A 14,243-nucleotide genomic window follows, 5' to 3' on the forward strand; every position below is an offset into this window, starting at 1 on the left:
CACTGATAACAAATTCTAACCAGAGAATTTTTTAAAATGGTGAATCAAGCTTGAAAAAGTTCCAATTTTCCAACCTAAACATACAGCTTGGTAAAGATGCCTTAAAACTTCTTTTAAGCAAAGTAAGATTAACAGAACCAAACTAGAGAGTAAAATATGTTACAAACAAATAATATTTTAGAAAAAAATCCTTTTTATTTCTTTTTATGTAAAATGTACTAATGTGTGGTATGTACACTAAAATTTTGATTCATATACCTTGGAACACAGCTTAGGAAAAAATAAATGTGTCATATATATGTCATATGCAGCCCAGAACATATGCTTACTCCCTAAACAGCAACTAACAAATACAGGTCCTAGACAAAGTCAAAAGAGAATTCTTTATCTCCTTAGATAAATTCATAAAGATTATTAAATACTTACTGAAGATTCTGGGTCTGACAATTCATCCAATAATTTCCTTGCATCCACTACAGCTTGATAGAGTCTCAGATTTTTGCCATCAGAAGCAACAAAGCAAGCACTTGCAGAATTGCAATATGTGCCTGAGAAAGGAAAACAAGGCCTCTGGGTTCTAAACATGTAGTGTATTTTTCTTATTGGCTAAAGGATAAGAAACAAGTATTCACATTTTTTTTAGGCTTAACCATGGTCTAGAATCATAATTAAACAGGCACAATAAGTAGATACAAAATTATTAACAAAAAATTTAATTAAAAAATGGATTATGAGAGAAAAGGTTAAAAACTTCTAGAAGTTCTAAAAATCAGTCTCATGCCTGTATTCTGAATATTTATTAAAAATCATCTTAATAATGAAAACTGAATACTTATTAAAAATCTTAATGACAACAAATATAAACCATTTTGTATATAACAAATAGTAGTTTAAAAGCTTTTGTTAATTTCACAATTACAATGAACACTTACCTAGACAGTAACTGGGAATGAGAGTTGGAAGCCAAGCCACATTAGAGAACGCTGAGGTATGTAAAGAGTTAATTCGAGCCAATTCTGATACTCCTCCAGTGTATGACAAAGGTCCTATTGGGTCTACACGCCACAGAATAAGTTCACTGTAGATTGCATTTGGGTCATGAAATGTACGAGTTGCTGCATTTCTAAGAGGTTGTTTCGAGGAACCTTTTATATGTTTTACAGGGTCCATTAGTCTACTTAATTTATTGTCTGAGTCCCACTGACAATCTGATTCAGGAGTCAATAGAGCATTATGATGAGAGGATGTCAATAACAGTGGTAAAACTGAATGACATGCCAGGTCATTGAGGTGAAATCGATGACCGCAATATCTAAATTTGTGAGATACAGTTAGAACAGTGGTAAAGGCAGACTTATCAGCAAAAGTGACTGCCCACTGATTTAAAGAACCATCTATGTGTTTAGAGATCATCATTACTGTGGGAGCTAAGATGTTCATATGTGTACTGTGGGATCTAGAGTGTGGCTGTGATCCGTGAGGACTGCCTACAGACATCCCCTCCCGGTGTAACAGCGTGTGGTGAGAATCTTTTGTCGCATTTATACAGGCATACATCATGATATTTTTACTAAGAGAGCTTGCATCACCAGAGGGAAATGCAACAGGAATCCGAGAAGAAAAAGAAACCTGAAAAACATAATTATATGATTCAGTGCAAATAGTTTACCTCCTCTCAAAAAAAAGACTTCTATTCTCAAAATACCAAATCTCAGCTTATCAAAAAATGTCATTTTCAACCTCTTTATGGTCCAATCCCCTTGTTCTATTTAGGTAATATCATATCTCTATTCATGGCCTAAGAGAAGGCTGAAGAAAAAAAGTTCAAGTGCTTTGCTTGTACAACAAAATGACCACAGCCACAGATCTAAATAGCAATAAAGTTGAGAGAGATGACAAAGGCAGCTTCGTTTAGCTCATCAAATTGGCCACAAGGAGGAGCTCATCCTGATTCACATTTTCAGGGTAGTTTCTTAATCTTATTCAAAATATTATTAATTCCCCCAAAAATCAACACATATATTTAAATATGCAGTACTGCATTTCAAGGCCAAATTCATTATCTTCTAACTAATCAAGTTTGCTAAGCTTATGGTCACTGATCCCTTCTGAAAGAAAGAAGTATTCTTTACTCAGATGCTTATCAAAACCAAAATTTTCAGTAATTCTAAAAACATGCTAACTCTACAAAGCATTTATTTCTTTTTACTATTTTAAGAAATGTAATAACTATTTCGTCAATAAAATATACCTGAACTTGTCTAAATATTCCAGGATTATATTCATCCAAATACTTTACATGCCACACTAGAAAGGTACCATCTACAGGGTGTATTGTAAAAAGCATATCAGGATTCTTATTCCATTCAGTTAGCAGCATTTCAATCTTCCGATCAAGCAGAACCGTAGGCAGTGGCATTGGTACACTAAGTCGTGAATAAGTTCTAGGACTTCCTTCTCTTTCTCCATCTTCATGTTCTGATGATCCTGTACCTGCCTCAGATTCTCTATCCAGGGATAAATCTGAACCAGAAAATATATTTATCAATACATGCATTAAATAATTCATTTACATACTAGACTATAAATAAATGGCATACCATCTTTAAAAACTAAATCTCTTTTCCAATTTACAGTCAGAAAAAAAAACAAAGGAAACTTTTGTCTGAATTGAAAGTTACTACAGTTACTACTTTTAGATAAATTAAAACTTCATTCACCCTATCATTATTACTACCATTAGCAAAACCTGTTCCCCAGAAAAGGATATGGCTTCCAAAGAACATATAGAGTTAGATGATGTTTGCAGGGGCTAGCAGAGTACCTGATCCAAGGCAGATGGTCAGTAAATACTTGTGTAACAAATAGAAAAGTAAAAAGGAGGAAGAGCGGGAAGGAAGAATTCAAAACTAAAAGTGGTACCACAGAAAGCTGTTAACTTTGGAGTAAGTAAAATCTGAACACAGGATACTAACCATGGTCTAATTTCATATGTAAACCCCGTTCTCTATCCTCCTGTGAATGTTCCTCATCTTCTCTATCTGCATCATCATTTTCATGATCTACCTGCTTATCAGAAAGTTTTCGTAATTGATGCATAAATACTTCTGTAGATGATGTAAAATGAAATTCCTTGTTGTTTAACCAATGAACTACAAAGCCCCCATTTCCATCATCAACATTAAATGCAGTGCCAACCAAGACATTTGGAATATCTGTGGAAATAAAAGAGATTTCAATATAATTTTTTTATTTCTTTAAAAACATGACAAGTGCTTACAATGACTAATCTATATAAAGAAAAGGTGCTAAACAAGTCAACATAATTTTAGCAGCATTTGTAAAAACTTTAACTGAATTTAATGGTAAATGTAAATCTTAAGAATTAATGATAGACATATGAAATTAAACTATTAACTTAAAAACAAAATACATGAATGCATCAACCTTCAGTGAATTCCAGTTTGGGGACAGGGGATGAAAAATTAAAGCAGAAAAGCAGCTATAAAAGAGATAACTAGAGAAGTTTAAATATGAACTGGATATTAGATATTATGGAATTACTTATCATTTTCTTAGGTATGATGATATTATGATTATGTGAGAGAATTTTAGGAGATACTTGCTAATGTAAGGGTGATACACCATGATAGGTGTAACTTACTTTGAAAAGACTAAGAAAACATTTCGACCATGTGCGGTGACTCATGCCTGTAATCCTAGCACTTTGGGAGGGAGAGGCGGGTGGATTGCCTGAGCTCAGGAGATCGAGACCAGCCTGGGCAACACGGTGAAGCCCCATCTCTACTAAAATACAAAAAATTAGCCCAGTGTGGGGGGGTGTGCCTGTAGTCCCAGCTACTTGGGAGGCTTAAGCAGGAGAATTGCTTGAACCCGGGAGGCAGAGGTTGCAATGAGCTGAGATCACTCCACTGCACTCCAGCCTGTGTGACAGAGCAAGACTCCATTTCCAAAAAAAAAAGGAAGAAAGAAAGAAAGAGAAAAGAAAACATTTCATACACATACACACAGAGACATTTGCCACATATAAAGCAACTGTGGCAAAATGTTAACAACTGTTGAATCAAAATGAAGAATATAAAAGTATTAACTGTACTATTCTTCCAACTTTTCTCAGTGTTTGAAACTTTACTAAATAGCTGTTGGGAAATAAAATCAAGAAAAAAACACAAGAAGGCAGGCAAAATTCTAAGTATAAGATAATTTCTCCATTTGAGGTAACTGAAATTTATGAAATTGATGAGTTCATGTAAGATAGTATAAATTGGCCAGGTGTGGTGGCTCATGTCTGTAATCCTAGCACTTCTGAAGGCCAAGGCGGGAGGATCGCTTGAACTTAGGAGTTTGGGACCAGCCTGGGAAACACAGAGAGACACTGACTCTACAAAAACTACAAAAATTAGCCAGGCGTAGTGGCACACACCTGTGGTCCCAGCTACTCAGGAGGCTGAGGTGGTAGGACTGCCTGAGCCGGAGAGGTCAAGGCTGCACTCTAGCCTGGGTGACACAGCAAGACCCTGTCCTCCTCCGCCCAAAAAATGGTATAAATCAAAAACTTAATCTCCTTAATTTCAATCCATATTATAAATAATTCATTCAACAGAAGGAAAAATTGTCCTTTGCAAAAAGAAGTGAAAATCTAAAGATAAAATGCATGGACATTCTGGTAATGTTCTATTACAATAAATATGAATGTTAAATGCTCTAATTTGTTCTTTCTTTCCAGTTCCTGGATGACTATTCTGGTTTTGTGATAAAAATGAAATAAATCATATAAAATAGGATTTGTGAATTAGCAATCCTATAAAACACTACATCACCTATGTGCCTATGTAGTAATCTTGCTCAAAATGTTAAACCTAAATCTTATGAACAAATATTCAGACGGTGAGACATTTTGAAAGAAAACTGAGACAACTTTTTGAGACTAACAGATTTTTTTTTGACAACTGAGAAAGGGACTGCTCTAGATTGGAGGAATTTAAAGAAAATAATCTGCATTTAAGAAAGGAATCCATATTTGTGTATGAATGGTATATTACATGATATTATTTTATCTATGTTCCTCACATGCAATAACAGTATTACAGCTATGGAGGCAAATTCCCTTTTTACTAAAACATACATTCTTAAATATTTAGGTAATAGAAAGTATTTAGGATAATTAGGGTATATTTGGGGTATTGTAATCAACAACTTTACTTTCAAATGGTTCCGTCAAAAATAAGGGAAGAGGCAGCAAAGACATATCTATACAGGCAGAGAAGGAGAACAAAAGAATAAATGACAAGATGTTTATATGTGGTAAATCTCGGTAAGTGGTATATGGATATTTGCTGTACTATTCTTTCAACTTTCTTGTAGTTTCAAAAAATTTTTTGAAAAAAAGGTGAAGAGGACAAGTCCTAACAATATAAAATTATTTGCATTTAGTAATCTATTTGGTCAACCTAAATGTTATATTTACGTGCAGTAACTAAAAATGCATGATGTTAAACATTTTTAACAAAATTGTTTTTAAAATAATATGTAGGTAAGTTAGGATGAGCATGGATAAAATTAGTGAAGGTTAGTAAAGAAGCTGGGGAAGACCAAGGCCCAATGGCTACAAGAACATATCCAGTCCTTAGGCTCAAATGATGTGACAGAATGCTCATCCTCTGTGATCCTATTCCATGTAATTAGGATAGTGTACACAGTTAAAAAGCCAAGGTTTCTAATATGTATTGAATTTAGTGCAGACTATCACGAATTGCATTTTGTTTTGAAGTTGAATTTTTATCACAGTAATTCAAGAAACAGTTCTTTTAAAAAGGTTAAAAATTCATAAAAATCTAAAACCACATTTTGAAAACAAATTATAAAGACATTCTTAGAATACAATTAAGATATTAGATCAGAAAGGATAATATAAGCAAAACAACATTTAATCAGATGGCAAAGCACTGCCCAACAGAAATATAATGCAGACCAAAAATGCAAGACATGTTAAGTAATTTTAGATATTTCAATAGCCACGTTACAAAAGGTAAAATGAAACAGGTAATAGTAATTTTAATAATATACTTTATTTGACTCAACATATATAAAATTGTATTTCAACAAGTAATCAATATGAAATAAAATTATTTATGAAATTTTTTCATTATTTTTTATACTAAGTCTTAGAAATTCAGTGTGTATTTTACAGCATATCTCAATTTGGACCAGCCACATTTCAAGTGCTCAAATAGCTAATACGGGGCCAGTGGCTACTCTATAAAACAGCACATATCTAGAGTTACCACTGCAGATCACCCTTTTAGAATTCTATTTACTAAATACTGTATTTACATACAGAAACATTTAAAAATAAAAGCCCCTTCACTCTGAAGCAACAGACCTCCAGTTCAATAACATACAACTATAACTTTATATAAAACTTTATATAGTTCTATGAGCAATGTAATATAAAATTTATAGCCTTTCTCCTACATTTCCATGTAGAAGGAAAACATATTGCCTTTAAATAGAAGCTCTCAAATATGCATTTGCCAACACAGAACCTGCCTCAAAATACTTCTCAGTCACATAGGGGAAAAACGGCAAAGAAAATATTCAAGTTAGAAGGAAAAGTGTTTTCCTTAGTATAGGACAAGAAAGTCTACAAGGGTAGAAAACAAGATATGCTGAGATATAAGGAAAACTTTGTAAAAATATATTTAGAGGAGGTTATAAAGAAGAGTTGGGAAGTTTTAAACTGTGAAGTGAGAGAAATTACACTAATTTACCAGGCTGCCACCACTTGTGATACCAGGTTCAATCACAGCTCTAATTTACTAGGAATGCTTGTTATAGTCTAGACAAAGATGCTCAGAAACAGTTACTGCAGTTAATACCCTGAGAATCACATAGTCCCAATCACATAGGCCCAATTCAAAAAATGGTACTTTATATTATATCTCTATTCCAATTAAGTATTTTAAAGGCAACATGAAATAATAAAAAACGGGTTATGAAAGTAGTTCCACTTTTCTATTTATTTACCTGACTTCAACATATTTATGGGAAATAAAACTTTATCCTTTACCTGTGGCAGGGTTGATGCTTGCTGCAATATGAAAATGACAGAGTGCATTTGCATGGTGGGAAATGTGTCTTTGAACTTCATGCATTGCTGTCTGGTCGGGCATTAATTCAGCATGAGTTACAAGAACAGATGACCTCCTCTGTCCTTTCCTTAAATTTTTCAAATGGTGTATTGTCTAAAATAGAAAAATAGTTGCTGAGTCCAACTCTGGAAGGTCTAATAAATGCCAACCAAAGTACTCTTAATTATTAAGAGGTTTAAGATTTTTTTCTCCATAAAAACCTGATCATTTTAAAGGAAACTTTTTAAATTACAGTAGAACTATTTTGGATGTATTCTCTACAGTTCTTATAAACTTTTAGTTCAAGGCAAAAAGTAGTGTGCAAAAATACTTATTCATGGTATCTATAAAACATGAATAAAGATTCCCGTTAATATTAGGAGGTCCAAAGATTTTTTTTTTCAGGATATCCTAGTACTGAGACAGAATTTTCTAGTCACAAGAGTAAAAAAAAAAATTCCTGAGTCTTCCTACCAGGAAGAATATTGCCTCCCCAATACTGCCTCTCACTTAGAATTAAACAGCCAGCTAAACAATCAAATTCATGATATCTATTATAAAGAACAAAACAGGGTATGAAAATACAGAATAACAAGGGGAACCTACTTAGATAGGAGTAGACAAGGAAAGACCTCATTAAAATGTTGATCTTTAATTTGTTTAAATTGTTTTAAACAATTTGCAATTTGGATTTGTTTAAATGGAGATAAATCTATATGATTAAAATTCTTCATTAGCATGCGTGATCATGTGGACTATTTTAGACATGGGGCCATGTCATTCTTGGCATTATCTTTTTTCTCCATATCACGGCCCCACCTCACCGTAATTCCTTATTCTGTAACTTAACCCACTTCCAAGACCATGTTTCATAATAATTTTTTATTACTTTCCTTTGTTCCCCACATTCAATTAAATAAAGTATAAAATGTTATCAATTCTTTCTTCATTAAAGTAACATAACTGGTACATCCTCTCAATTTCTACAGCCCTTCTCATTTTGCATATGGAAAACAGTATCAGGTCAATGGTGTGTCCCCTACCTCTGGTCTCCCACTACGGAGTTGCTCATTGCTTTGATAATAGGGTTAAGATTGACATTAGAGACCCCCTGGTCAAAACTGCCTATCAAATTATTTTCACTGGATCTTTGACATTAACCATCATTTTAAATTAGACTGACAAGACTGATCTAATACTGGCTATTTTCTCCTAGAAACAAAACATATAACTTAAGAATATATACAATTATATAGAACTAACAGTAAGGAGTTCCATAGGAAAGGATAGGATGTCAGAAAGCCAAGTGGCTCGTAAGTCAGACAATTACGTTTTTTCTTTTAAAAACTATCTTAACATATTAATTAATAATATTACTAAAAGACAGTAAAAACTTGTCAAATCACTGGTTACATATTTACTTATATTTCTGTTCTATTTTACATGGCAATAATTCAATTTAACAAACACTTGAAAAGCAATATATCAGGTACCATGGAGGATACAAAGATGTCTAAAAGCCCTTAGTTTCCAAAGGCTCATATATAATTTGAAGATAAAACACGTTACATAAGTAAGTGATCACAAATATCTACTTAAAAATTAAGTACTTTGTCCTACTAAATATCAATATCAAAATAAAAGATAACTTTAACTGTTTTGACATCTGCTTTTAATTTCACTTACATTTTAAATAGTGAAAAAAATGTAAAAATAGCGCCCAATCACAGACAGTGATATAGTTTAGATACTTGACCCTGCCTAAATCTCATGTTGAATTGTAATCCCCAATGTTGGAGGTAGAGCCTGGTGGGGGCTGTTTGGGTCATGAGGCGGATCCCGCATGGCTTGGTGTTGGTATTGCCTTTGCAATAGCGAGTGAGTTCTCATAAGATTTGGTCATTTAAAAGTGTGTGGCACCTCCCTGCAACTCTCTCTTGTTCCTGCTTCCACCATGTGATGTGCCGGCTCCTGCTTCACCTTCTGCCATGGGTAAAAGCTCCCTGTGGCCTCCCTAGAAGCCAACCAGATTCTGGTGCCACGCTTCCTATAGAACCATGAGCCAATTAAACCTCTTTTCATTATAAATCACCCAGTTTCAGACGTTTCTTCATAGCAGTGCAAGAATGGCCCAATACAGACAATACCTGAGGAGGCCTACTTCACATAAAACTTTTAAGGACCACATCCTTAACTTGTCAAAGTTGTATAATATTTCTGCTTGGTAAAATGGCAAAGCCACTTTGACTATGCAACCTTTAAAGTGTCAATGTAAATATATAATGTAAAAGTATAGTCAATAATGTAGAGTGTAAACAAATTAAGTATAAAAAACTTATAAAGTACTACTGCATAATATGATCTCAATCGTATAAAGAAAACTACACATATTCACATGACTAGAATAGTTGAATTATAAATTCCATATTTCTTCTCCTTTTCTTAATCCAATTCTAGAATAAGCATACAGTATTTGAATAATAAAAAACAGCCACAAGAAAAATAGTAATCTAAGTTTACTATAATAAATTTCTGACAATTTAAAATAATGCATATATCTCATTGTATTACCTAATCATATGGGACACAATCATTTGTGCTATGTGTTATAATGTAATTTCTTATAAAGCACTTTTATTTCATACTGTGTTTAAAAATTATAAAAATTTTTTTCATTTTCAAAATACTCAATCATGGAAACTCCAAAGCAGTTCATTTGTGTCTAATATCTTAATAAACATCTTTATTCTTAAGGAACAAAATAGTCATTTTTAACTAGAACAATAAGATTTTAATCTTTATGAAACAAAAGCAAAATATTTTTAATTACAACTAATTTCAAGGATCTTTACATATTTTACTAATACTTAGTCCCATAGATTTTCACATCTGACATGCAAAACAAAAGAATTAAAATAATATTATCTAGAACTTGAGCATAAAATATCAATTTTTAAAAAACTTTTAATAATATTTACCTATACAACATGTCTGAGATCATTAATTTCTGCATTTGGCTTCTTAGTGGAATAAATGAGTAGTCTTACAAGCATAAATGAGAGTTTATTGCTATTAATTTCACTCATTACATGTACCATGTGTGCCATCTGCATGTTAGTTTATGAATTTCCACCAGGCTCACATTATCTTCAAAATTCATTTACCATTTTAAATAATATAATACCTCAAGAGCATGCTGTATTCTGTCTTTGTGTCTTCCAGCATGAGAAAGGCTGCTGGCAATGCTGGAAGTGGTAGTCTCACAAATCTGCTCACCCAAAAGACAGTCTTCTGGTAATAAAGTTTCTGCCCAGAGCCGGCACACACCATCATGACATGAAGTTAACAACACATTACAGACAGAACCCCTAACAACAAAGAGAAATAAATAAAGGTTAATGTGAATATCAATCCCATTAACTAATTAATATTTTGGTTCTTCATGCATAAAGATAACATTAGTGCAAAACACTATGGAAAAAAGGAATCAATCAAAGAGCTTGAAATCATATATAGCATCACTGTGAACATCATAAGAACCGGGAAATTGTTTTGAAAAAAGAAATAGAAATTACTGCCAGATTATACATTCAGGCTCTAGAGGATTATTAGTATCTCCTAAAAAAAACATACAAACTAAACAGCAAAAGAAAACCTAATCATTGCAAATTAGAGGATGACCATAATAAAAGATCATTAAATGTAATTAAACTATCTGGCTTATGGCAGTAGTTTCATCACTTTACATCATCCTTCCTATAACCCAAACAGTTACAAACAAATAATTATCTTCATCATAAAACTGTAAGGAGAATATAATTTCAAACTATAAATCCATTTCCATTAAGTTAAAATAAGCAAAAATGGCATGGCATGGAGCAGCTAAAGTAACTTACCTGTTTGTTACAAAGGAACAAAAAAATCATTCTCCCTTTAAAAAAATGCTCACACAGAATCTAAGTCAAAAGTATTCTGCAAATAGATGCAGATGACTTAAGCAGAATAGACTTTTTATTTAGATTCAAAAAGTATATAAATTTCCCACATTATCATTTACTGAGCATCTCTACAATGTGTGCTATATTTCCTATCAGGCATAAACAATCCTCAGATATACTTAGTAAGTAAAATAACCCTCCCTCAAGAACAAACTAGATTTCTAAGCAAGCTTCTGAGTGCCCAACAGCTTTCTTAGACCTGTATATAATAAAGGAATCATTTGTATAAGCTGTTTTGCAGTTTATTTAATCTTCTAAATACCTTTAAGAGGTGCCACAATGATGAGGAAAAAATGTATAATAAAAAGTCCTTTGAGAAGCTTCTGTTGACAGCTCTCAGATTTAAAAAAACAACAACAAAAAAAACACAACCTGGCCACTTTTTTCAGAGTACATTATATGCTTTAACACCATATACATAATTGACATAATACTGATATATTTCCCTTCAATGTGTGCTTTCCTGTTATTTGCAAACATTTTCTTGCTAGGATCTGCTAGTACCACAGCTACTAACAACAATTTCATTGCCTGGACACAAAGTATGTGCAAAGGCCTGTACTAAGCACTTCCCACCCACAAACTACATTTTAGTTTCACAGTAACTCTCTGAGGTAGGTACTATTACTACCCTCATTCTACAGAGAAAAACTGAGGCATAGACAGCTTAAGAAATTTAGTCAAAAACTCATGAAGCTAATAGTAGGATTTGATTTCAGGCAGCTTGATGCCAGAGCCTATGCTATTAATTGCCACCATGTAAATAAAAGGACTTTATTTTCATTATTTTTATAAACATTTAAGGATGCAAACTAAAGCTGTGTGATTCATTCATCTAACCTGGGCATATACTTGCTAGTTTTGCGCCATGAAAAACCTGTCACAGCTCGGGGATGTGCCAAGTAAACGAAAGAAAATTGAGTAGAGGACTGCCTCCTTTTTACTTCATGATGATCCTGAGGTATAATTGAAGACTTCCAACCAGTCATAGGATACCACACTTTCAAAAGACAATCATCCTGAAAAATACATAGGTCAATATAAAATTAATTTGTACATATACAATTCAAAATGTAAGTGGTTTGAAGAAGTTTTAAAAATTAAGTTACATCTAAAAACTAATATGTGACTTATACATAATACAAAACTTATCTTAAAATTACATTACTTTAAAGAAAACTATTCTTGAAAAATAAATGAACAGTCTATTCATTATCAATCTTTTCTGTGTGATATTGTTTTTCAAATGCAGACTGATGCCAAATTCCCCCATTTAGACATAAATTGGTCAGTAGAGAAAAAAGATTCTGATGCTAGCCCCTTGAATAAGTTAGTTAAGAAAGAATTAGAAAGATCCATGCTATCTTTTCAGTCATTGTTATCCTTTCCTTTTTGAAGTGGTCTTTAACAGTGAAGCCCTTCACCCTTCACCTCACGAACATGAATTGTTTCTTGCTCTATACCAAGAGTCAGCAAATTTTTCTGCAAAGGGCCAGATGGTAAATAAGTTAGGCTTTGTGGGCTACACAGGTCTATGACACAGATTCTTCTTTTTTTCTTACATCCCTTTAAAAAGGTAAAAAACATTCTTAGCTCTTGGGCCACAGTTCTCCGATCCCTACTCTAAGTGATGATGAAGAATGCATGGAGGTAGCTGTCAGAAACCACCTCAATGCCCACTTAAAATATTTACAAGTATAACAATAGGCACTGACTTAATCATTTTACTTAGTTCTAACAATTTAGTTAAAGGCTAAATAACTGTATTTTAACAGAAACTATCTTTTATAGTGCTTTATAACCAATAATAAAAACTGCATTAAAGGGAAATAATAAATGTTATCACTTATGCAAAAATATAACCTCTGAGGAATTCTGAAATTATGTATTCCTGAAAAGTATGCATTGATCCAAATATTTTCATTTGGACTAGACAAACAATTCTGTTTTTTCCATCTTGGTACTCATTCTCAATTTATGCTGCATAATGAAACAAAAATTTCCATTAATGTCTCATTTTGTTGGATATTTTAATTATACAGCAAATCTTTTAAGTGTTTGCCCTTAGACAGCCACTTAACAATGTACTAGTTGCTTTCCTCCAAGTATCTTCTTCAGCATAGCATCATTTTCACATAATCAAATTTACAGCACATTCTATGCAGTGGTTTCAGACTACGTAACAAAGAAATTCTAGAGGTACCTGAGAGCCCCTCAAAAGTCACAATGGAAATACAAAGAGCCCCAGAAGCAGGTGATACTCTAGCCCTTCTCCCATTCCCACCAATCTCCCCCTCAAATGAAGCAGTCCCTATTTCATCTGTTATTGTCTAAAACTGTAAAACCACAACAAAATTAAGTAACTGGTAACAGAAAGTTATCTAGAAAATTCCCAAATATTTGAAAACTAAAAACTTCTAAATTACAGGGGAAATTTTAAAATATGTTGAAAATATGAATGAAAATGAAAGTACAACATATCAAAAGGGGGAGTTGCAGTTACCTGAGTGCATGAGGGAAATTCCTAGCTTTTTTTTTTTTAGTTCACTTTTGTTTAGTGTTTTTGTGTTATTTATTTATTTAATCTCCATAGGTTTTGGGGGAACAGGTAGTGTTTGGTTACATGAATAAGTTCTTCAGTGGTGATTTGTGGGATTTTGGTGCACCCATCGCCCAAGCAGTATACATTGTACCCAATTTGTAGTCTTTTATCCCTCACTCTCCTCCCACCCTTCCTCCCTAGTCCCCAAAGTCCATTGTATCATTCTTATGCCTCTGCATCCTCATAGCTTAGCTCCCACTTATGAGTGAGAACATACGATGTTTGGTTTTCCATTCCTGAGTTACTTCACTTAGAATAATGGTCTCCAATTCCATCCAGGTTGCTGCGAATGTCATTTCACTCCTTTTTATGGCTGAATAGCATTCCATGGTGTGTATATATATACCACAATTTCTTTATCCACTCATTGACTGATGGGCATTTGGGCTGGTTCTATATTTTTGCAGCTGCAAATTGTGCTGCTATAAACATGCATGTGCAAGTATCTTTTTCATATAATGACTTTTCTCTTGATAGATACCCAGGAGTGGA

At 33.2% G+C, this 14,243-nt stretch overlaps 1 protein-coding gene across 8 annotated transcripts in view; it reads right to left on the reverse strand.

Moving 5' to 3' along the window:
* DMXL2 (Dmx like 2) overlaps positions 1–14,243 on the reverse strand; it is a 172,201-nt gene that overhangs the window by 87,475 nt on the left and 70,483 nt on the right. For all 8 annotated transcript variants that reach the window (XR_004666516.3, XM_008953166.6, XM_008953165.6 and 5 more), the window contains 7 exons: positions 11,990–12,168; positions 10,336–10,519; positions 7,091–7,265; positions 2,976–3,215; positions 2,252–2,523; positions 933–1,629; positions 427–548 (listed from right to left, as the gene is read on the reverse strand). Coding sequence is in view for 7 of the 8 variants with exons in the window: in XM_008953166.6 (XP_008951414.2) it covers positions 427–548; positions 933–1,629; positions 2,252–2,523; positions 2,976–3,215; positions 7,091–7,265; positions 10,336–10,519; positions 11,990–12,168 (1,869 nt within the window). In the remaining variant the exon portion in view is untranslated. The remainder of the gene's footprint in view (positions 1–426; positions 549–932; positions 1,630–2,251; positions 2,524–2,975; positions 3,216–7,090; positions 7,266–10,335; positions 10,520–11,989; positions 12,169–14,243) is intronic.

Source organism: Pan paniscus, chromosome 16, assembly GCF_029289425.2.
Source record: "Pan paniscus chromosome 16, NHGRI_mPanPan1-v2.0_pri, whole genome shotgun sequence".
NCBI lineage: Eukaryota > Metazoa > Chordata > Mammalia > Primates > Hominidae > Pan > Pan paniscus.